Source organism: Chaetodon trifascialis, chromosome 1 (assembly GCF_039877785.1).
Source record: "Chaetodon trifascialis isolate fChaTrf1 chromosome 1, fChaTrf1.hap1, whole genome shotgun sequence".
NCBI lineage: Eukaryota > Metazoa > Chordata > Actinopteri > Chaetodontiformes > Chaetodontidae > Chaetodon > Chaetodon trifascialis.
In genome coordinates, this window is record NC_092056.1 from 8,129,139 (window position 1) to 8,152,842 (window position 23,704).

General features: G+C 44.5%; 1 protein-coding gene across 5 annotated transcripts in view; it reads left to right on the forward strand.

The window, feature by feature from the left end:
* Positions 1–3,365: 3,365 nt before the first annotated feature.
* The window catches only part of dmxl2 (Dmx-like 2), a 41,170-nt gene continuing 20,831 nt past the window's right edge, over positions 3,366–23,704 (forward strand). For 2 of the 5 annotated variants that reach the window (XM_070959966.1, XM_070959993.1), the window contains exons 1-25: positions 3,366–3,726; positions 10,850–10,975; positions 11,236–11,307; positions 11,427–11,505; positions 11,705–11,849; positions 12,694–12,760; positions 12,864–13,036; positions 14,572–14,752; positions 14,881–15,061; positions 15,210–15,428; positions 15,524–15,795; positions 17,125–17,394; positions 17,487–17,716; positions 17,899–18,104; positions 18,640–18,761; positions 19,306–19,395; positions 19,528–19,636; positions 19,737–19,856; positions 19,991–20,218; positions 20,380–20,666; positions 21,267–21,439; positions 21,528–22,179; positions 22,405–22,734; positions 22,824–22,943; positions 23,226–23,361. In XM_070959966.1, the coding sequence (XP_070816067.1) occupies positions 3,640–3,726; positions 10,850–10,975; positions 11,236–11,307; positions 11,427–11,505; positions 11,705–11,849; positions 12,694–12,760; positions 12,864–13,036; positions 14,572–14,752; positions 14,881–15,061; positions 15,210–15,428; positions 15,524–15,795; positions 17,125–17,394; positions 17,487–17,716; positions 17,899–18,104; positions 18,640–18,761; positions 19,306–19,395; positions 19,528–19,636; positions 19,737–19,856; positions 19,991–20,218; positions 20,380–20,666; positions 21,267–21,439; positions 21,528–22,179; positions 22,405–22,734; positions 22,824–22,943; positions 23,226–23,361 (4,675 nt within the window). In that variant the 5' untranslated portion in view covers positions 3,366–3,639. The remainder of the gene's footprint in view (positions 3,727–10,849; positions 10,976–11,235; positions 11,308–11,426; positions 11,506–11,704; positions 11,850–12,693; positions 12,761–12,863; positions 13,037–14,571; positions 14,753–14,880; positions 15,062–15,209; positions 15,429–15,523; positions 15,796–17,124; positions 17,395–17,486; positions 17,717–17,898; positions 18,105–18,639; positions 18,762–19,305; positions 19,396–19,527; positions 19,637–19,736; positions 19,857–19,990; positions 20,219–20,379; positions 20,667–21,266; positions 21,440–21,527; positions 22,180–22,404; positions 22,735–22,823; positions 22,944–23,225; positions 23,362–23,704) is intronic. The other 3 variants (XM_070959999.1, XM_070959976.1, XM_070959985.1) reach the window with 2 other exon arrangements.

The following is a 23,704-nucleotide window of genomic DNA, read 5'->3' on the forward strand; positions in this document are numbered from 1 at the left end:
TTGATTCGCTGCCATTGGCGCGACGCATTTCGCCTCCTTTCTAAGCAGACGGAAAAGGAAATGATAAGAATAAGAAGGAAATAATAGAAGGACTAGTGAAATTATTGCGCATAATGTGTGAAGAAGGTCAGGTGTCCGGCATGCATTTTGCTCATGCGCCGTTTTTACATAGGAGTTAAAGCCTGCTGGTCATGCTTTCTGAGCTGTGATTGATTGATTGTGTTAAGAAACTGTAAGAGTTGTTTCAACATACAAAGGTGACCTGATCAGATCATCGGATTTCATGAAGGCGAATATTTTGAGCTTTTCATTCTAACTCTTAGCTGCCATCAGTCATGTTGCAGAAGCAAAGAGCTAATAGTGTAATTTAACAGCAGTCCTGAAAGCTATCTTGAATCCTCTCTTCTCCTGTACAATACATTACTCTGACATTTCAAAGAAACAATCAGCACACTGTATTAGATATTCTGTGTTGCTCTCCTGGGTCCCATTAGTATTATTTGCAAACATCACAATGTGTTTATCTCATAATTTCCAACATAATTCATTTTCACTCACATTTTCAGAGAACCACTGAATAATTATTAAGGTTATTCTTTGCTCCCTGCTGGTTAGGGCCCATTTCTTTTGAAACAGTGACAAAGCAAAATGCATGTGCCAGTAGTCACAGATTGCCAAAACACACAGAGCAGCATGAATACTGATTCTCTTGGTTGTAAAATGAGATGAAATAAAAAAGACTCCTCAGACATTGAAACTTATTTATAGTTTTAATCAAGGTCTGACTGAAATGTCAGATTCACTTCTCGACATTTAGTGTGAAGAGGTACCATTGTGCTCAAGCTGTTGCTTATCTCAGCATTTACGTGCTGCTTTGACAGAAAACTAAGGCGCTCGCACGGTCAGTATTGTTACATTATGACAGTTACATTTAAACAATATACAGCAATTTAATTATTTAAGAATGTGTAGAAGCTCCATTACATTTTTGTCCTGGGGAGCAGAATGCGTTGTACCTCCGGCCCAGACCGGAGCTCCCTCCAGCTAGCAGCCATCCATGAAATGAGAAAATCTATAATGCATTTAATTCTGTTCTCTGTAGATCAAGACTCTGTCTCCCAATGGCACTGCAGGGACTACAAACACTGCATCAACCTTCTTCCAACCCTACTGCAATATCCATACATACAATGGCTGTTACTCACAGTGTCACTTGCATGAGCCTCATTTCCTGATCTAAATACACAGGTTAGCTATGCTAATACCCTCATATAACTCTTTTTTGGCTCTCTTCTCTCTGCAGTGATCTCAGCATTCTTGGCCAAATGCACAACATCCCTGGGATTTTAAGAGATGAATCCCCTGTTTCTTAATAATCTAAAGTGGATGCTCACCATAAATCATAATCGATAAGGAAAGGCACCCTTGAAATAGGTGAATGTGTCCAGTTTTTTTTTTTTTTTTTTTTTTTTTGAGTGTGAGTATAAATGGCCTTAAAAACATTTGAGATATATTAGCTAGATTACTTTTTCGGAGAGAGGTGCTTCAAGGTAAAGGCATGCAATCACAGCAGTCAGCCATTCAGGAGCTGAAGGAAGCAGATTTCAAGCAGGATTTCCCTGACTTTCAGTTTTCTGGGTGGTTATCTGGATTGCATAATGCTGCATAGTCAGGCAGGGATTTTGTTCCTGATTTATAAAGACTTACAAAGGGCTGCTTGTACCGTGTGAACTGGTCTTTAAGTTATTCTGCGACAGTAATTACTCAAACATCAGAAAAAACCTTGAGTGATCTTGAGCCTTTCTATATTTACTTACTCAGTTTTCAAATTTACTCAAATTCCCCCCTTCAGTCAGCACAGATAGTACTTCCCTTCCCATTATTGTGGCCTGTCAGTGATTACAGAGCAGCTGTAACATCTGACACTCCAAGTTCAGGCCACCAAATGTTAAATGGACAGACAAAACATTACACATCCTCCCGGACGAGTGTCCCCCGCCATTGTTGCTGACACTGCTTATGTGTACGTGTCACAATCTCTCTGGGCTACTGCCTCGCAATTTTCTGTTCTGCTGTCCTGCATGTCATGGTGCCTGGCAGGCTGGCCCTGCCTGATGATGTCAGTGTGGTTTAAATAAGTAGGCCAATGCCATGATGGTTGGTTGTGAGTATCACCACCACGGGTCCCCGTCAGTCCTCTCATGAGACAATGAAGGAGAGAGTCTGACAATGGATATGTAAGAGGGGGTTCAAAAGAGGAGGCAGATAGACAGTATAATGGTGATTTGCTCCATTAAATCTCATCAGTGAGATGAATGAGGGTAGATAAGGAGCTGAGGGACAGTTGCAGCGACAGTGAAGCTCAGACGGGTCTTGCTCACTCACTCTCTGTTCTCTGTAAAATGTCGAACAGTAATGGACATCATTGTCACAGCATTTCATGGCTTATGTTGCAGCTGTGACATCAGCTGTTGCCCATGCAGTCAGGGCTGCAACTAATGATTATTTTCAATTATTCTGCGAGTTATTTTCTTGATCATTTGGTGTATAAGACATTAGAAAGTTACACTTTCAGATTGTTTGTTTTTGTATTGTATAAGACAAAGAAAAGCAGCAAATCCTTACATTTGAGAAGCTGGATACATGAAATGTTTGCCATTTTGCTTAATGCTAATTAGTAAACAACTAAATGTTTCAGATGTGCATACCTTGAAGCCTTAACAACGTCACATAGGATGGAAACAGATTTTCTCTCTCATTTCTTCTTGCTGAGTTGTTGCAGCACCGTTTCATAAGCATCATTAAACAGTTTCAAAATTTGCATGTGACCTGGTTAGACTGCCACTTTCAACCCCACATAAGAAAACCCTTCAGCTCCATAAAGGCTCTCAGAGTATGGCTGCTGTCTGCTGCATTTCAACGCTGTTTTGCGTCCACGGTTTTCTCTCATTCTATAACATATTTCCCATCTTTCAATATTACTACTCCCACCACTTTTGGTTTCACCACAGACTCTACTTTTATGATCAATGAACTCAAATCATCGGCAGAGGGCTTCTAGCTCCACATACTGGCGCGCCGTAAACATAGAAAAGCAATGCTAGAGCGGATGCACAGTGCCCCAGAAAGATGCACGGTTCGTCATGAAGAGAAGTGTTTGCGTTATTTAAAGACAGGCACGGTACCACGCGCAGTAGGCTTTTATATTCAGGAAAAAGGCCAACGAGGCTTAAGGTGATATCCAAGAGTCGATAGGTCCCTGTCTAGGTTTCGCGTATCTATGATCATTCAGTCGTGCCTTGACAATGTCGTGAACGCGCATGTCAGGTTCGCTGCAGAGATCCCACTGCCTCGGCTCTCACGATTAATCGTGGGGATGGTGTTGACAGTGAGAGGCGACGGGCGGCCAGTCTTACATGTTTAAATAGATGACAGGGCCAGGTGAGATTACATTTATACGGGTCGAAGACAAATTCCCCGCAAACCTTCCGTTTGTGGAGGAAGACGACGCTGCCGGGCCGAGGACAACGTTAACGTTACTGATGGAATTCCCAGTCGTTGCTAGATGGAGAAACCGAAAGGGTGGACTCGTTATTAATAATTAAAAAAAAGAACATCAGCTGCTAAAATATAAGGAAAATGCATCTGCATCAGGTGCTGACGGGAGCTGTAAACCCTGGAGATTGCTGCTATTCGGTGGGAAGCGTGGTTGACATTCCGTTCACGGTGAGCTTTTATTTTGATATTATTTGCTCAAGATGACACCCATTGAAGCTAGCCGCTGACAAGCTAGCTGGCTAGTTAGCTAGCTAGCGCTGTATTGGCTGGAAGCGGGCTGGCTAGCGAGCTAAAGCCCTGGCTAGCCGGGCAGTGTGCTAGCCAATCTGCCGCACCGAGGGATTCACAAACAGTGAGTCGAGACCTCTCCGGGCACCCTGATCACAAGCCCCTCTTTCATTTACCTTGACAGTCAGGCAGACATTGGCAAGCTGACGTCCTCAAGTAGATACTCAATGGAAATGTCTGCATTTATCCCTTAAGGGTAACGTTATACTGTAACGTTATTATTTATAGCTACAAGACGCTAGCCACTCAAATGACCTTTAGCTGCATCTCGTTACGTTAGAATACTGCAAGGGAATCCCTTTGCGCAGCCATAACATTATTGGCAAATATTTGCAAAAGGGGCCAGCTCTGACCACATTTTGCGGTGCACACACCACAGGTGACTACGCACGGGGCTCGGCAAAAATTGCGCACCGCTACGGGATGGCAAAGCTGTGTTTTGTCTGGTTGCAGAACTAGCTAAGCTCGCTACCATTTGGCGTTAAATCCTCCTCACGGATCATTAGCTCGCTGTCATCCCAGCATCAGCTGCGCCAGCCATGACGTAGAGAGCCATATATGGATACATGAGCTGGAGGGCTGAATGGCAGCGTGTTAGTGTCGAAAATAACAATCAAAAACGTGGTGCCATCTGTCCTCTTTTTGAGTTTAGTAGAAGAGAAACCGCATCTATTGTATTGATGTCTGTTGGCTGCTTTTCAGCTCGCATGGGGGAGCTTGGCATCAGTCATTTGTTCTTTATGTACTGGTGCTCATGCTGATCAAATACTACCTGCTACATACTGTGTCTGCCATTTATTGACCTCTTTGGATTATACTCATTCTTTATCCGTCTGAGGTCTCTTTGTGCTTCAAGTTTACATTGCAGAGAAGCCCAGTCAATATCCCATTTAGTGCAGAGAGACATGGCAAGAACATGCAATAGTGCAGCCCCTTTTGTGATGACAACAGAGCGGGGGAAAAGTGCCAAATAGTTCATAACCACAACAGATGCTATGGCTCTTAAAATGCTTAAAGTGAATCTGTTGACGTTTAAAATGTAGTAGAAAGTAAAACTCTAGCATCCTGAGCCTGAATGGGGTATCTGTTGCTATCAAAAGCGGCTCTGTCACCTTTTCATACAGTTTACTGAAATGATGTCTGGAATGGTGTTTAGCTGAAGCTCAGGGTTTGCCGACCACAAAGATTGAAAGCTGGGAAAATATGCCACCGCTGTGTCATTACATAATGAAAATGAGACGTGATGGTCTTAAAGGTTAAGATTGGCTCAGGTGCAAACCGTTAGGTCATGATTTTGGCCCTGTTGGTGACGGTTGTGACTGCTTTGTCACCATGGACCAGATCCATGGAGTCTTTTTTGACCGGAGTTCATATCAAAAGCAACACGGCTGCGTTAGTTAAACTCTGTCCATGCCGCCTCAAAGTAAATTCTTGAGCAGATATGTTGCAGGCCACCATTCCCTCACGCTGAGAACACAGTGAGCCTGTCTAATGGCTGCCAAATCTGGGCTTGGTCTGTTCCTCCTGCGTATTACTGAGGTGCTGCTTTGTTGCTGTTGTTTCATATTTTTTCACACACCCTTTCCACCCTCCTTTCTGATTCCCTCAGACTGTTACAATATAGTGCACTGATTCATTGTCCTGTTCATTTCTGTGAAAACTATAAATAGGAGTTTTCCCCCTTTCCCCTTACACTGACCCCAGATCAAGGATGTTCGAATGTAAACAGGCGGGCTCTGTACCGAGGGTCATATCTGCTCAACAGCACAGGACAGAGCTGGTTGTGAGGCTAAAGCCCGGCACGTCGCCACAGGGCCCCAGTTTCTATGCCTGGTGTTTTCTTTCTGTGTCTGAGAGGATATTTGAAGAACACTAGACATCATGTCCGATGCAGTTACACTCACACTGACCCTGAGGGCTCCTAGGCCAGACCCTGACACACACACACACACACACACACACACACACACACACACACACACACACACACACACACACACACACACACACACACACACACACACACACCTAACCTACAGCAGCCAGTGCACCAGTTCAAGTGAGCAAGCTTGAGGCCAGCACTTCATTGGACATGCAATAGTTCCCTCTCCATGCTGTTTGTCTCTGTGCTCCAGCATGGCCTCTAAATGTTGTGCACATTGTCAGAAATGGAAAGATTTAAATGGACTTTGAATGATTGAGAGTAAAACACAGATGCCCTGTTGTCGTTGTTGTTGTTGTTGTTGTTTCTGTGGGCCCATGGATGGTGGGTGGAGTTTCATGTTGAGAAACCCGCTTCAGGAAAGTGTGAACCATGAGTAGAAATGTGAAGGAAGTGTACGGTGATCAGCAGGAAGAGGCCAAAAGAAAGTGATGTTTTTTCTGATATCAATTTAATGACAAAACAAACATTAACCATTTTGTCTTTTAGTGTCATCTGTGTCTCTCATATTGCGAGCGTTAAGCACTGAAGACTCGATGATAATGTCCTCTTGAGAGGCTGTAAAAAAATCACGGTTATAAAGACTATTTCTGGGTCTGTCGCACTGCTTTTTCACCTGTGTTTGTAAATGCACTTACAAACAGACCTTTGGGTTTGATATGCAGAGCGGCAGATGAGTGAGCCACTAAAAATAGAATACACTACAAAGCACAGAGAGAGAGAGAGATTACAAAAACCCACCCAGGCTGCATATTCCTTTACATTTATTTATCTTAATAGTGGAAAGTATTTACTCTGCATCAGGATCTTGATCTGTCAGAATAATAGAAGTGTGACTTTTGTAAAATTTCAGGTGTTTCAGACTCATAACCCAGAGCCCTTTAGCTTTAGCATGTAACTGTAGATACACCAATGGGTGGAATGCAACCAGATTTTGCTGCTTCAAATACGTTACCTTCTAAATTTGGTTGAAATTGCACAGTGCATATGAAACGGGTCATTCACTCAAGATTTTAGCCATCCCATACAGAGCAGTGATATGGCATACCAAAACACAATTGACTAACCTTTTCCAAGTTCCTCAATCATGTATCAGAATCCTGACTAAACAGGATGTTATCACCCCGTCTGTGTTTTGAGATCAATTAAGATGCTGCAATTGCAGCCAGTCCACTGGATACATGGATTTAGTTGGATATGATACGACCAACAGAGTGGAGACGAAGTGACGCTGGACTTGGTGTAGTTTGACCACTGCTTCACTGCAGTCATGCTGCAGTGAATAGCATGAACAACAGGGCCCATATGATATGGCTATAGACAATGGGATCAAAGTACAGGTCAGTGCCTCAGGCTTTGCCAGGGAAAATGCAGGCTGACAGAGAGACCAGGTTACGACAGGCCAGAATTGATCAATTCTTGCTTTTAAATATTTGCCGTTTTGACTGCGGCCCAAAGCCAGCAAGCTCGCACAAACATGAAAATGGCCCACATGGTAGCAGCTGTGGCTGTGGGACATTTTCACATGATTGCGTTAGGCATGGGGAGTGAGTGGCATTAGCAGAAGCAGAAGTGATTTCTCCTGTTATCTGCTTTCATTATCACAGCACATACCGTAACGTTCTGCATTCACTATTTCACTTTCTTTTGCAGTGAATTTCCCCTGAAAAGCAGCTAAACCGCCTACCTCAAGGTGTTTTCAGTTATTCAAATAGCATCTAAGATGCTTTCATCAGTAATATAAAGCAAATAAAATAAAAAGGACATTGCATTGCATAATCCGGATGAGCTGCAAGGACAATGCATTTAGTAAAATTGATCCAAACTGTCAGTTTGCGTCGAATAATTAACAGAGATGAAGGAAAACCTGACGTGGAAACTCAGTGATAGGAAGCGTCTGTGTGCTCTGGTCTTCATGGTGGACATTACCAAGTGGCTCTGAGAGCTGAACCTCAAGCTCCAGCCAGCTTCTCAGCTCTCTGCTGTGGCAAGTGCAACAGGGAAGAGGAAACAACACTGTTCATTTTCCTTCTCAACAACAGCAAAAGCCTGCCAGGACATGCATATTATGCTGGTGTGTGCAAAACTTCCTCTGTCGCTTGATGAGAGGTTTCAGGATATGAAACAAAAGGAGTTGAACATAGTTTGCCGTTTAATGTGGCATCAGCTGCAACAACCTCCAACTGAGAGCAGCTCTTTCAAAACTGACTCTATGCTGACTGACCCAAATCTAGAAAGCCATCCAGGAGTAGCATCATCTTCATCAATACCATCAGACACCTCAGCAAAGAGAGCAGCCCTAGTCATCGTAGAGGTTAGTGTGATACATGTGGTCAGTAATGTAGTATGGGCAGGGGAGCTGCCAAGGGGCGGCACAATAAGCTTCTTAGGTGCTGCCCAATCACCAGTGACCCACCTGGCATGCGTGCCACTCCTATGACAAATTTCTGGGGTTGCCACTGAGTATGGTCCTAGAAGGATGTTATAAAAATGGAAATGACCCTCAGTAGGACAAAGGTTCCCTACCCCTGCAGTAGTGGGACTTCAAAACACTTTAGATGAAATCAAAATGCTCCCAACGAAGTGCAATGCAAAAAGCACTTCCAGCCAAAGGTCACATGACTGCTCAAGACAGTCGCTGAATAAATGTAGTTCACTTTCTATAAAGCAATACCATGACATTGCAATTGTTTCTCTTCCCACTATAAATGGAACTGCTTCGTCAGTGTTAATGTGTTACGGAGGTAATATTTATCTAAAGGCAGCAACGGTCTTGATGTAAGCAGCTTTCGTGACTGACAGGGAGGAAACCTTGCTGCTTCAGGGTTGCACTCATTAAGTCAGCAGATTTATAAGCTACAAATACTTTAGTGTAGCTCCAAGCACATTCATAGACAGAATCAGCGGCTCCTCACTGCCGTCTGTTGCTGAATCAAATGAATATCGTGACAGCTCCTAACATTAAATTGATTAGACTGGGCGTCCAGCAGACCCTCATGTCTTCTGTCTCCAATATTATTGCCCCTCAGTAGTTGAACACAGTCATGTAGACAGACAGTGCTTGTGAAAGGCCAGATTGCACCGTTTTTGAACATTGTTGAGATGGGAAATTTTCTAGTATTGACCGTTGAGTATCTTATTCTCCGTTTAAAAGACCAGATAAACAATGAATGTGTGAAAATCAGATCTGTAAAATTACTTATGATGAAGATGCTAATGAGGCTTCATGTGAGTTGTGTCAATGTTTACCATTATGCCATTTATCAGTACTATGCCGCCACTACTAATGAATTATCCCACTTCATATTACTATCCCTCAGTACCTTGATGTTCTGCGTCCGTGTGTGTGTGTGTGTGCATGTGGATTTGTGGACGATGAGAGAAATACATGACACACGCCAGGCCCAAACCAAAAGAATAAAGCCGTGATGATGGGTCATCCTATTTAAGGCAGACTCATGTTTACCGGCCTGGCTCAAGGTCCTACCACATCCAAATTACCTTGCTCACACAGAGAGTGAAACGGACTCACACTTTCTGTGTGTGTGTGTGTGTGTGTGTGTGTGTGTGTGTGTGTGTGTGTGTGTGTGTGTGTGTGTGTGTGTGTGTGTGTGTGTGTGTGTGTGTGTGTGTGTGTGTGTGTGTGTGTGTGTGTGTGTGTGTGTGAATGAGAGAGCGAGGTGCAGAGCAGTCCTAGACAGTGCGTGACGGTGACCGCTTTTAATTCCAGCTGTAATGTGCAGGAGGAAATGCCGCAGTAATAGTAAAGCACACACTGCGCCACCCTTACTTCTCTTCCTACCTATGTCCCACATATTATGTAAGGGCATGTAAAGTATAATCTTATGACAGTCTTCAGAATAACTTCATCCCCGGCTGTCACTTTATATTATCCGACAGGCTGTAACGCGGTCCTGTTGTGTGACCCAGTGCTTCCCAGCCTCTCCTCTTGTTCTCCTGAATAATGAAAGACACAAGCCGTCATCCTGGCTGTACTGTTGCTTCGAGGCCAGCTTGCCTGTCTCCCAGGTGCTGCTGCCATTGCTGCCATTCTACACACGGCTCCCAACCGCCAGCAGCCACCATTGTATCACTTTACCTTGCTGCTCCTAATCGTTATATTAACAGAGGTCTGCCCATTAAGCCTGGCCGTTTAGCATGCGCTGTGTATTTCTGCTTATTGCACATGAGTAGGTGCAGTTCTTTCATGCAGTAGATCTGTAAAACAGCATCCTGTGTTACTTGTTATAAGGTTTCTGTGCTCATTTTAGCACCACATCCTGACAGTCGTATGGTGGTTTAAGGGAATTGCCGTGCTGTGCTAATCCTGTCGTAATATCTCACCCTGCTTATGCAATATTCATATTAGTGTCATGGAGTGCGATGACGGCCTGCTTTTAGTTATTCATGTGTCATTATATTGTATGTCCAAAGTAATAAGAAACTGGATCTATAAAGCAGTAGACTATGTGAAATGTAGAGTTAATTCAGAAATGTGAGTCATTGTTTTCAAGACACGTTTAAAGCATTAATGTACTTCACACTCATATTTTTGATTTAAAGTTTCAGTGCTTTGTAGGCCTGAGCAATCAATTGATATGTTAAATATTAGCCTCTATATGCAGCTCAAACACATCGGATAAGTGTGTCTGACGGAGGTTTCTCTCACGTTCAGGTAACGCTCCTCCTTGTTTGCAGTGCTTGACCAGAAACGGACGTAGCATGCAGCCAGGAGGTGTTCAGCGAACTTGCGTCTTGCGTTGCCGATGTGGTTGCACTTCTGAGAGTTTATCCAAGTGCTGAGCTCTCGCTAGCGCGCTGCCTCTCTCTCTTTGACACGACTTTGTTCGCGTGACACGAAAACACAACATCGGTGGCTTTTTGTTCTGTTCATCAGGCGTAGGTGCTGTGTGTCTGTTTTCTGCATTGTGTAAATTCACAGTATCGCAGTATTATTATTATTTTTTTTTGCTTATTGTTCATCCCTCGTCTTGAAGTGACATTTGTCTATTGTGACTGGCTCTGATTTGCTTCCTCTTCCTGTGCCCCTTTCTTTTCCAGGCCTATGGCTCAGGTTGTGATGTAGTGATCTTGGCTAGTGACTTTGAGTGTGTGCAGATTATCCCGGGAGCTCAGAATGGAAACATACAGGTGGGCTGTGTGGAGTGCTCCCACCAGCTTGGCAGGGTAAGTGTTGACTGCACCCTCAGACACACTCCCACATGCGGGTTTTGTTTTTCCACGATGCCAGAAGACATTGTCATTTACACCGAGCATAAAGAAGTACATTTAGCCTGGCGTTAGCTGCTGTCTTGCACTGCCCGTGCTCTCCTCTCCTTGCCGTCGTGCACCACTCCCCACCTACCCCTCTCCTGTGGGAATGGCTGTGCAGAAGCACTGATGGGGTGAGTAATGTTGTGATGATGAACACAGCTCTTTATTTTTAGATCGCTGCTTCCTACGGAAACACAGTCTGCATCTTTGAACCTCTTTCTACCAACCCAAACAAACGCCACAAGGTGAGCACAAATGTCAGTGTTTTAGACATAAGTAGTGCTTTAAGTCAGTACCCAGTGAGTTAAATCACACGTGTGCCAATAACATTGCATGGTGTGTGTCACTCTCCTGTCACTAACAGCAGCTTAACTATCAGTGGCAAAAGACAGGACAGTTCTTCCTCGATGCCATCACCTACAACCTGGCCTGGGACCCACAAGGTACGGCGATGCTTTCTGTGTTTAACCGATTCACTGACAGAATTAATCCACGCTACGCACAGCTCCCATTACAGCCCCCTGCGGTTTGTCAGGAACAACGTGTGCATTATGTAAGAGTCACAGTGTGCATGTGGCTCTGTGTACTGTAGTTGTCAACGTGGGACGAGAGGTGTGTGACATAGTGCTTTTGTGTCCTCAGGGAACCGTATCCTAGCAGCAACTGAGCGGCTCCAGCTGTGGGCTCCACCACTGACAGATGCCCTGATAGAGGAGGAGGATGGGCAGTTGACGGAGGACAAGCCCCACCCTGTCCTCAATGACTGGAACTGTGTCTGGCAGTGCAAGTACGCGTTTGCATTAGTGTATACTGTAAAAGCATGCAACATCATTGACGTGGAAAGAAAATATTGCCACTTCAAGGTTAACAATTGAAAGCAAATATGTACATATCCCGACAGCTAGCATTGATTAGCCTCAAGCAGACTTATGTGATTTCATTTTCTTCATTCCCTCCTCTCTGCACTCTTATTCTGCAAGTTTGTCACTCTAAGTGAAAGACTGCTTTGCTCGTCTTTGAAAACAGCAAAGCTTACTGTCAATTTTGTGAAAGAAAATTGAAGTGGAGTTGTTATTCAGGCTTTGAGGGAGCGGTCGAATATTACATGCGCGCTGTTCGTTTTCTCCCCACTGAAAGTAACACAAGAGCAAAATGTTTCTGTCTTTTCCTGTCAGCTGACGTGTTCAGCTTTTTTTCTGTCACTCATGCAGTAAAGAGTTAGTGCCGCGTGCAGACAAAATATTAACTCTAATTCTTCCCCTTGAAAGTTGTGACATTGCAGCATTTTTACTGATAAAAACTTATAGGCAGTTACTGATTATCCAGGCTCATCTGAGCTGGTTTGCATGCGCTGTTGTCAGCCATTCTTTTGAGTCTGTGGCCTGTGCTTGCTTTGAGCTGTGTAAACAGACATAGACATATGATACCATATGAGTAATTGTCATCTGATGACACTCATGCATATCCAGCAAAGCAGCTACTGTAGAACAAGGAAGTGCAAGTTCTGAAATAACTCATGTGCAAAATCACCACATACACGATAACAAACGACAGCAGAACTGCTTGTGGGTATTTTTTTGTCCTGTGGAGAAGTGAATGTAGCTGATACCATTGTTTATGCTTTCTCTCAGGACTGCTGCATCCGTGCACGTTGCCAAGTGGTCTCCTGATGGGGAGTACTTTGCAACAGTGGGGAAGGTACGATTCATGTAAACACGTTGCAAAACAACAAATTGCTGAGAAGTTTTTGTAAATGGGCCTGTGGTGATGTTTGTGGCGATGCATGTGTTTGCACACGCAGGATGACTGTTTACTCAAGGTGTGGTATCCCACCACGGGCTGGCGTTCTGCAGTGGTGGTCCAGGACCCCTCCGATAAAAAGCCTCCGCCCGTTCACTTCTCCTTCGTTTACCTGGCTCATCCCCGCTCGGTCACTGGTATGTCGTGGAGGAAGACCAGCAAGTTCATGCCCAAGTAAGAAAGCACACACACAAGCAAGCGGTCAGAGTGGATTGTTGTCTTCTAAAGGATGACATTATTTTTTGACTCTAGAAAGAGATTTTGATCCTTTCAAGTCATGTGTTATCAGTCTTCAAATACCTTGCAAGCTATACTTTCACAGATGCAACAATGAAAGAAAAGCTCCACTTATACGTTTTCCTGCAAAAATGTGCAGTCCCACGGCTGACCCTCACCACTGCCTGCTGTGTCTGTGGCCAGTCTAGTGTTGTTTTTGGCAGCCTGTTTTAATTTTAGTCTTAGTCTAGTCTTTGTGTCAAGCTGTCATTTTAGTTTTTATTAGTTTTAGTTACGTTCATACTCTTTTCAGTCGACTGAAAGTCTGAGCATTTTAGTCTTATTTTAGTCAGAATTATCCGTGGCTATTTTCATCTATTTCTAGTCGACGAAAACTGATGACAGTTTAGTCGAGTTTTAGTCAATGAAAATTGCATTTTAGTCTATTTTTAGTAATGCAATTGACTATATTGACTATTTAACCCAGTCAATATAGTGTAAGTGCCTAGTAGTACAGACGAAAACCAAAATTTTCTTTTAGCCAAACCCATTTCACAATTCAAACAAGGTTGTCTTATTATTATATTATTGTTACCTTATAGACTCAAGAATACATCCATTCCAGACAAGGAAGACGCTCTGATTTGAATTTACAACATATTTATTTTACCAAGCAAAGCCGGCTGGCCGGCCATCGGTCCTGTTCTCTGCGTCAGCTGTCTGTCGTTAACGCTAACCTACCGCAGCTGCATCTTCTAAATAATGCCACAAGTGGGAACTAATGCCATGACATCGCCTGCGACTGCAGAGTGTGACCTGATGCAGCCCCTGAAGTGAGACACAGGAAACACAAATACTGCAAAATAATAATAACGCAACTAAACGAGACGAAATAACGTGATAAAATTTCGTCTCGAAACGAAACGAAAATGAAGAGACATTTTAGCAGAGTTTTTATCTTATAAACCACATTTAGTCTCGTTCTTATTTGTCAACAATAGTTGACTAATCCACTGAGTGAATTATTGATTTCATCAAGCAAAAGATCACAGGCTGAGCAAAGAGAAGTGTGCGGTGTTAGTTACACATACTCTCAGCTTGTATTCAGAGCATCTCATTTAAACAGTTTTGTTCGTGAATCTGTAGCGTTTCATTGGATCTACAAATAAGAAGCCGTCTGGTTGTTTCCTGTCATGCAGTGAGAATCTGGACATGTTAAATTTTATTCCACCCACTTGCACTCCCACTTTATTTATCATTTTGTAATTCACTGTGTCTGTTGGAAGGGTTGTAAGATGCACTGAGAGAGACAGTGTTGAGTAAGTCACAGCAGTATATGCTCATATGCCACATACCACTACCAGTTAAACCCACGACCGCTTGATTTCATAATACAGTGTAATGTGTTTTAATTGAATGTTTTTAGGGTAAAAATATTAAAGAAGAACAAAGTGATTATTGATTGTGTAAGTGTGTGTGCTTTTATGTTCTAGGGGTTCGGTGTGCAACGTGTTACTGACGTCCTGCGAGGATGGTGTGTGTAGGTTGTGGTCGGAGACGCTGCTACCAGAGGACAGCCTGCTTGGAGGACAGATCTCTGAGAACACACAGTCCTTCAGCTCCAGCCTGCCAGGCCTGGCAGGCAATAAGGACAAAATCCAACATGCTTTGGAGGTACACTTATTTACTCAGTCAGATCTGACCAGAGGCAGTTCATTAGAGAGAATCTAAAATATGTACTATATCTGCTTAAGGAAGTATCTAAACCTGGTCTGTGTTATTCCTGTGCTTTACTTGATTAGTCAATCCACCACCTGAAGCATCTGCGCCGGGGCCGGAGACGGTCCTCGGCTCTGGTGGCACACAGTGAGCTGCTGCCCTCTCAGCTTAGCACACAGGACACACACACTCACCGCCATATCGTTCATCACGCTAACGCCCTGTGTCACTTCCATATCTCAGCCAGTATTAACCCCAACACAGGTGGGTTGTCCTTTGTTGCAACTGGCTCAGACATGTTTCTGTGTTTCTGATAACTTGTCCAAGCTCGAATAATACTTTATTGACCTTTTTTCTCAGTACATTCACCCATATTTGTCTTCCTCCTCCCACCTTCCTCTCCCTCCGTCAGATATCCCGTCAACGCTGGCTGACTCTGCAGTGTTCAACCCTGACGATGGCAGTGGTGGTGGAGGCTTCGTGGTTCACTGGCTCAACAATAAGGACCTCAGCTTCACTGCCTCCATGGAGCTCTTCATGTTGCAGCTTCGTAAGTTCTCTGAACAGCAGCTGGAGCAGACCACCGAGGACCCCCTGGACCCCGAAGGATCCCCTATGAAATTTGACTTTGGTATGACCCACAGCTGGGCCAACACTCATTCCTTAAAACACATTAGTTTAAAAGCAGCATCTCATGTAAAAACACACTGTTTTCTGGCTTTCCAGACCTGGATGAGATGTCTGACAAAGCCTCCTCAGAGCAAGGGGAAGAGGGTGAACCAGGGGAGCAGGGAAGCACCAAGGCATCCTCCCCGGGATCCAGCTCCAGCATGCCTTTGCCCTCCATGCTGCTGGAGCGGAAGATGGAGACTCTGACCACAGAGTGGAACAAGAGCCCAGACATGCTGTTCACCATCCACCCTGCCGATGGATCTTTCCTGGTCTGGCATGTGAAGTACTTGGACGAATTCAACCAGGGAATCTTCAGACAGGTTCAGGTGAGCAGAAAGCAAAGCAAGTGAGAATTATTGTTCCGAATAAGTAGCTCTTCTGCTTTAAATTCAGTAGTGAATCACTTGCTCACACATTGGTCAGTCAGCAGTGAAGTTGTAGTTTGACTTTTGTTGAAAATGTGAGGTGACTCAGCACTCCCCCAGCCTTATGTAAGACTCCTAATATCCCTTTTCTTTCCTCTGGGGGAGAGGCACTGTGCTCCTGTCTGCATGTAGGCTTTTAAAACTTTGCCATGTCACACTGTTTTCTGAAAATTGATTGAATTCCTGACAGCTGTTTATTTTATATTTGGAAAGGCAATGTGCATTGTTAAAGTTTCACTTGAATGAATCACACCTTAATTGAAAGTTTTCAATAATAATTCATGTATAAAAAATATGGAGGGGTGTCCCAGTCACATTTTTGGGCCCCAATCACAGTCATTAAATATTGGGTATCTGCAGAGACTGTTAAGTTTCTATTTTTTAATTATTCATCTGATATAAATACAAGTTTAAGTGGGAGAATGCAACCCCTGAAATTACAAATGCAATGCAAATGAGGCGAAGAGTTGTTGGAACTACACAAACACTCAGTCCACTCACAGTTGTAGGTGGTGTTACAGTTACAATTGTCAGCTGAGTGCAGACACTGGCTGCAGAGACCAGACAACAGTCAAATTTAATTCTGGCCCGTCAACAAGTTGCTGACAGAATTGACGGTAATTAGCGACAGCGTGCCCGCTAGCGACGTTTAACCGGTGAGGAAATGAGAGATAACAGATCTGTTAGCGAGTTTAGTGAATCCATGTCTTTTGCCAGCCTTAGAGTGCAAACTCCGAGTCGCTCCCTGGTCCGGCAAACTCATTTTCAAATGCTATAATTTTACAGCGAAAAAAGAATCAGAAATTGATCAGTTTGATTTAAGATGATGCCAACCCAAAATATCGCCAGATCGGCCCCAGGGAGGTCACCTCTGAGCATTTCTATAAATAAATAAAGATCCTTACTTATTGCGATTTCTTTGCATGCATGGCTGTGGTACGGTGCCGTATGCAGACATATAGCTACTGTATGTGTCTTTATTATCAGATCATAATGAGAGAACACAGACTTTGGCCTTGTCTAATAAGAACTTTATTAATGCTGTTTACACATAGGAAGTCCATATACTGTACACTGTAGAAAGTGGTGGTGTATGTATGTATTATGTAATAAGCTGAGTGTGTGTGTGTGTGTGTGTGTGTGTGTGTGTGTGTGTGTGTGTGTGTGTGTGTGTGTGTACTGTATGAGCCTGTGTTCCTAATTCTTATTTCCCCCCATCTTTCCCACCAGGTGTCCTTCTCCTCCCGTATTCCAGTGGCATTTCCTACTGGTGATGCCAACTCGCTCAGTAAAAACATCCTGATGTACGCCTGCACTTTGACTGAGGGTGAGAGTGCCGGGGCAGGGGAGCCAGGTAGGATGGTCCAACGCGTCCCCCACTCTGCTTCAGCCTCAGCCGGCCTGGGTTCACCCGCCCTGGCCTCCTCTCCCAACCCCTGCCTTGGCATCAGTCCTGCTGTCATGATGGTCTCCAAGCATGTTGATGGATCTCTCAACCAGGTAAAAGATTCGAGAGCTTGGGATGCCCCTTTTTTATTCCATGTTTTTCAGTGACCTTAGCCCTCACTTCATTTTTTTGGTTCCCTCTGCAGTGGGCTGTGACATTCGCTGAGCGTTCTGCCTTCTCCAACGTATTGACTGTATCTCACAAGTTCCGGTACTGCGGCCACCGCTTCCATCTGAACGACCAAGCCTGCCACACAGTGCTGCCCCTGCTGCTGACCTCCTCTCACCATAATGCTCTGCTCACCCCTCCCTCGGCCCCTGGCAGTCTGGAAGGAGAGCAGCCTCCTACCTTTCCACTACCAAAGGGACTTCCCAGGTACAGAACAGAGGGAATGCACAGGACAAGAAGGGAGTAAATGAGAAAGAATGAGCAAGGAGCACATGGTTGAAATGCCTTAGATGCTGATTATTGTAACACAATGTGACACATTTTCATACTGCAAATGATGGACTTGTCCCTCTGCATGATGATGAGTGCTAGTGTTACTTTTCCATTAGCAGGAAGCAGCTTCGTAATGCAGCTACAAGGACCTTCCATGACCCCAACGCCATCTACAGTGAGCTGATCTTGTGGAGGGTGGACCACATTGGACCCCTGTCCTGCACTGGAGGGGTCTCTGAACTGGCCCGCATCAACTCCCTGCACACCTCTGCCTTCAGCAATGTTGCTTGGCTACCTACACTAGTACCCAGCTCTGTACTCGGTAAACACCCCATGCATTTTTAATGTGGTGGAAATTTTAACCTCAGTGATGAATGACAGCGCAGAAACTTTGTGGCAGTGAGAAAATACTTCAAGAACTCAATACGAACTTGAGTGTAAAAGTGGAAGTTTCACAGTATGTTTCTCATAGAGCAAAATTAAATTTGGATCACTATATGTCAAAACAAAACCGTGCCAAATATGCACCACCTTGCATGTCAGATTTGCACTCAAAACTTTCTCCATGTCTCATTATAGCCTGCACATTTTCATGGCTGTGCTTTGAAAGATAATATATAGACTATATAATATGTAATTTTCCAATTAAAGTCCAACCTGGATCTAGTCTCTCTCTGCTGTCTGAGGAAGGAAATTTAAAATTTAAATTTAAAAGTAATTCTTTCTAAATCGTGAGATCATTATTATTAATTAATCATTTAAAACTGCCAAATATTTAATGAATTTCTTTGGATCATTGTTTTGTAGACAAAATAGTACCTGCGATACTTGCATGAACTTTGTGTTGTGTCCCTCAGGAACTTACTGCAACAGTGCGAGCGCCTGCTTCGTGGCATCGGATGGTAAAAACCTGCGTCTCTATCAAGCCGTGGTGGATGCCAGAAAACTACTGGATGAGCTGTCAGATCCTGAAACATCTGTGAGTGGACACACACACTCAGTCCTGCACAGGAAAGGAGTAATGGTGCTTATTGGGATGTGACAAACTCTGCTCAGTGAATCTTATACATGTGGGTCTTCATGTCTCACATCGTGGGTCTTTAAACCTTTTGTCAGAAAGGAATCGAGTCCAAAGCAGGCTTGCGGGCACCCATCAATCATGAAACATCACAAATCTGATATAACAACATCATTCACATATTTAATTCTTATTATTAAGCAGCTTTTCACTGTCTGTGAGCTATTTAATAATTTCCTTTTGATGCTGCCTTTAGTTAAAAATCTTGCCAAAACACAAAGTAACAATATGCTTTTGACATTGGACACAAGATCTTGCATTTATTGGAAATGTGGCTATGATCATAAAGCTAATTTTTCTATCTCTTTCTTCATAGCACCCACAAGCCTATATTACCCTGCACACTGCATCATAATATGCAGTATTTTCTCGCCACGATAGTGGTTTCAAATGCAGTACACTAAATGGATAATTTGCCATTTTTCATGCGTGTGTCCCTGTTTAGAAACTGGTGGGCGAGGTGTTCAACATCGTCAGCCAGCAGTCCACTGCCAGACCCGGATGTATCATAGAGTTGGACGTCATTACAAACCAGGTTAGCAGCTGCTCTGTGTTTTTCACACCCACCTCAGGTCAGTGTTGGACGGAAATGCAGGGCTTGAAATCCTGAAACCTGCTAATCAATAGACATAGTAACCTGTTTGATGCTTTTTCCATGTGCACCCAGTGTGGCGCCAACACCCAGCTGCTTCATGTCTTCCAAGAGGACTTCATTCTAGGTTACAAGCCCCAGAAAGAAACAGATGCATACACACCCGCCTTTCCATCTGGTGAAGGTATAGCACACTGTTAAATTAAAACTCTGTGCAGGTACGTTTCCAAAAAAAAAAGGATTTTCATTAGAAGAAGACAGTAACGTACTTTTACTATACCTAGATTACCAACCTGCTCCATTCTCTGAGAAGTTCTTCCTGGTGGTGATAGAAAAGGATCTCAACAGGAACTCTGTCCTCCAGATGTGGCACCTGCACCTCAAGTCTGTGCAGGCCTGTGTTGGTAAGTGTGCATTACACACAGCTGAGCAGCTGTTGGCAAAATTGGAAGTAGATGCATGAATTTTAAATATGAAGTCTAACATTTTATTTACATCAAACCAGCCAGCTATGATATTCCTGCATCTCTGTGTCCAGATGAGCCGAGCCCAGATTATAGCTTCCAAAGCCAGCTGATGGTTCCCAATCAAGTTGTCAATGCCGACTCGTCTCCGGAGACCTCTCCCATCAGACCCCTGCCGCGGTCCGCCTCCACAGCCAACTTACAATCAGCAAGCAAACTCATCCTCAGCTCCAAGCTGGTGTACAGCAAGCGGCTCGACCTGCCCCACGGGGTGGAGGTTACCAGGGCCACCCCCTCTGCAGGTGGGGATGGTTGTCACGCATATGACTCACACCACCTTGTTGTTGCCAAATTAAAGGGAATGTGTTGTAGGCATAGTCCCAAAAAGGTTTGCATTCATTTTTAACTGAAGAAATCATGGTAATGCACGTAAGCAACCTGGATTGCCTCCTCTTCCTGCTAGGTCACCTGAGTTCCTCCTCCATCTACCCTGTGTGCCTGGCTCCGTATCTGATTGTTACGACCTGCTCTGACTCTCGCGTGCGGTTCTGGCACTGTGCCGTGGAGTGTGATGACGGGTATAGCGAAGATGACCAGGACAACAGGGTGTACCGCTGGGAGCCCTGGGCCCTGATGAACGAAGAGGAAGACAACAACAGTGCTGTGTGTGTGTCAGGGCGGCCTGTCGCGGTGTCCTGCTCCTACATCGGCAGGCTGGCCGTGGCCTTTAAGAAGCCACGACAGGGACAGGTAGGAAATTGGAATTTGCCTTTGTAATGGTGTTTTCAGTGCAATGCACTAAAAACCTACAGCAGTGTGGGTAATCCATTTTACTGTGGCAATCACCTTGAGGTGGAAGATTGCAATAAAAATGGAAATGCAGTGAGTAAACATCATTTGGCTATATAGCCGGGATCCTCCAGAAATAGATAACAATTCCATATATCAGCATATGAATACATATTTATGTGAAGCAGAGAATGGCAGAGGAGGAACTCGATTGGATCAGCACATGCATTATGCACATTATACATTGCAGTGTGTTCAAAATCTGTGCTAACAATCATTAGCCATTAGTGAAAAGGAAGTGATAAAACCTGACTGTCTGAGCATCCTGCAGCTGCTCTGTATCTGGATTATGTGCAGCTGGATGTCACTGAACAGAAACTGAGTTGAGGTCTAAGAACAGTAGTCTGGCCTATGAGTTTGGGTTTGCAATGTATTTCGGGATATCTTGCAGGAGGCATTTGTCTTGTGTGCCTTGATTGTTTCACAGTGTCTACAGTATCTTCAGATGTGTCATGTTGTAAGAAATCAGACATTTTAAGAAATCACTCATCTTGTCTTCAGCTGCAAAGTTCTGGAGAGGACTTCTCCATGCATGTGTCTATTTATGAGTGCGAGTCCACCGGTGGCTCAGAGTGGGTTTTAGAGCAAACTCTCCACCTGGACGACTTCACCAGACCTTCAACAACCCTGGATCCAAGAGTCAGTGTGGACTCCAACCTCTTTGTGTACAGCAGGTCAGGAGAGCACTGCTCTGTTTATGTCATATTCTGTATGTATACCAATTATTGGGTGTTATAATAAAAAATATTTTCCACATGCCAGGTCTGACCTGTACATGAGCAGAGACCATAGCTCCCCCAACATTAAGCACTACGTTCACCTGGACTGGCTGTCAAAGGAGGATGGATCTCACATCCTCACCGTCGGAGTTGGATCCAACATTCTCATGTACGGCCGGATCTCCGGCATGGTCAACGAGCAGACGAGCAGCAAGGAGGGGGTGGCTGTCATCACCCTTCCTCTAGGGGGCAGTATCAAACAGGGGATCCGCTCCCGCTGGATCCTGCTTCGGTCCGTGGACCTCCTGTCCTCAGTGGATGGCACACCATCTCTGCCAGTCTCTCTGTCCTGGGTGAGGGACGGCATCCTGGTGGTGGGCATGGACTGTGAAATGCATGTGTACGCCCAGTGGCATCAGGACAAGAAACCCGGTGAGGGAGAGGAGGGCAGCCTATCGTCCGCAGACATCGCTGGAGGTCAAACTGCAGGTTCCTCCTCGGTCTTTGAAGGGAGAGCCAGGTCTAAGAGCGTGTTTGAAGGGAGTGCCGCAGTGGACGAGGCCCTCCGTGCCCCGGCAGGACTTCAGGAAGGGGGACTGTTCGAGGCGGCTCATTCCCTGTCCCCGACTCTACCCCAGTACCATCCCACGCAGCTGCTGGAGCTCATGGACCTGGGCAAGGTTCGCCGTGCCAAGGTGAGTCTGTTTCCACCTCATTCAGTGACTCCAAATGTAAAGTGGTAATTTAGCTCTCATTTATTTATTTAAAAGGAATAGATCATTAAAATCTCTAGACGGTTAGATTACTTTGAGACCTACTTTTAAAGAGACAGATGGCCACAGACACTGTCTAATGGATAAACAATGTCTAATCCACATTATTGTATTCCCTGTATAACCTGCTGCTCTTGTGTGTTTCAGGCCATCCTCGCTCACCTGGTGAAGTGTATCGCTGGGGAAGTTGCCGTGGTGAGGGACGTGGAGGCTGGTGAGGGCGGCGCCAGGAGACATCTGTCTCGGACCATCAGTGTGACTGGCAGCACAGCGAAAGACACCATTGTGGCTGGCCGCGATGGGGGCAGAGATTACACAGAGATCAACTCCATCCCTCCCTTGCCTCTGTATTCCCTCATGTTGGCTGACCTAGACACCTCGTACAAGGGAGCAGAAGAGGCTGCTAAGGGAGCTAAGGTGGCCGACGGAGAGGGAGCCCAGAAGTCCACAGAGGACCAGTATTCTGACCTCTTCCAGGTGGGTAGAGTTAAAAGAGCTCTGAGAGAGAGAGCTGATAGAGGTGTCATCCGCTGATGCTTTTAACTCCCTTCCTCCTGTGGAAACAGGTGCCAACAGTTACCACAGACGACTTTGTGAACTTTGCCACTGACAAACCAGAGAAGAAGTCTCGAGTTATCAACCTCTCTCAATATGGACCAACCTACTTTGGACCAGAGCATGCTCAGGTATAGCTCTATATTTTAGAAGAGGGTCCCATTTAAAAAAAAAAAAGGAGAATTACAGTTAATGTAGGCTATTTATGATGAAACTCAAAAGCAATTAATTCTTTTCATTCCTCAGTTGAATTTGAATTAAGTGGTAAATGAATTATACCAGAATAATATTTTCTCAATGAGCATGTGTGTCTTATTGTATAATTGGTGATGACAATATTAAGGCAATATTTAACAATCCATTTTGCGTTTTTCGTTGCTCCCCTCCATCATTTTCTTCCTTTGCGTGTCCAGGTATTATCCAGTCACCTCATGCACTCCAGCCTACCGGGACTGACCAGACTAGAGCAGATGTTCTTGGTGGCCTTGGCTGATACGGTTGCGACTACCAGTGCTGAGGTCACCAGCTCCACTGATCAACAGTACACAGGTTAGTATGTGTACTTGTGTGTGTAGGTTACAATCATATTTACATGTACAGTAGATTATTTAACAGTTAGAGAGTCTAACAGCCATCAGCACATTAAAATACAAAGTAAACACACTCTTCCTTATATTGAAACACAGCACTCAAATCAGCACTCAGGTCCATGTGAGCTGCAGCAGACCAAGCTCTTATCTTTGTTGAGTTATTACGTTGATTGAAGTTCTTCCATGTGCCTACTGAAGTGTCCTTGACTGCCAACCAGCTCCAGGGTCTTTATTTTGTAGCTGTCAATATGCTCTGATCTGTCAGGTGGGAAGACAAGTGACGAGTATTTTTCCTCTGTGGA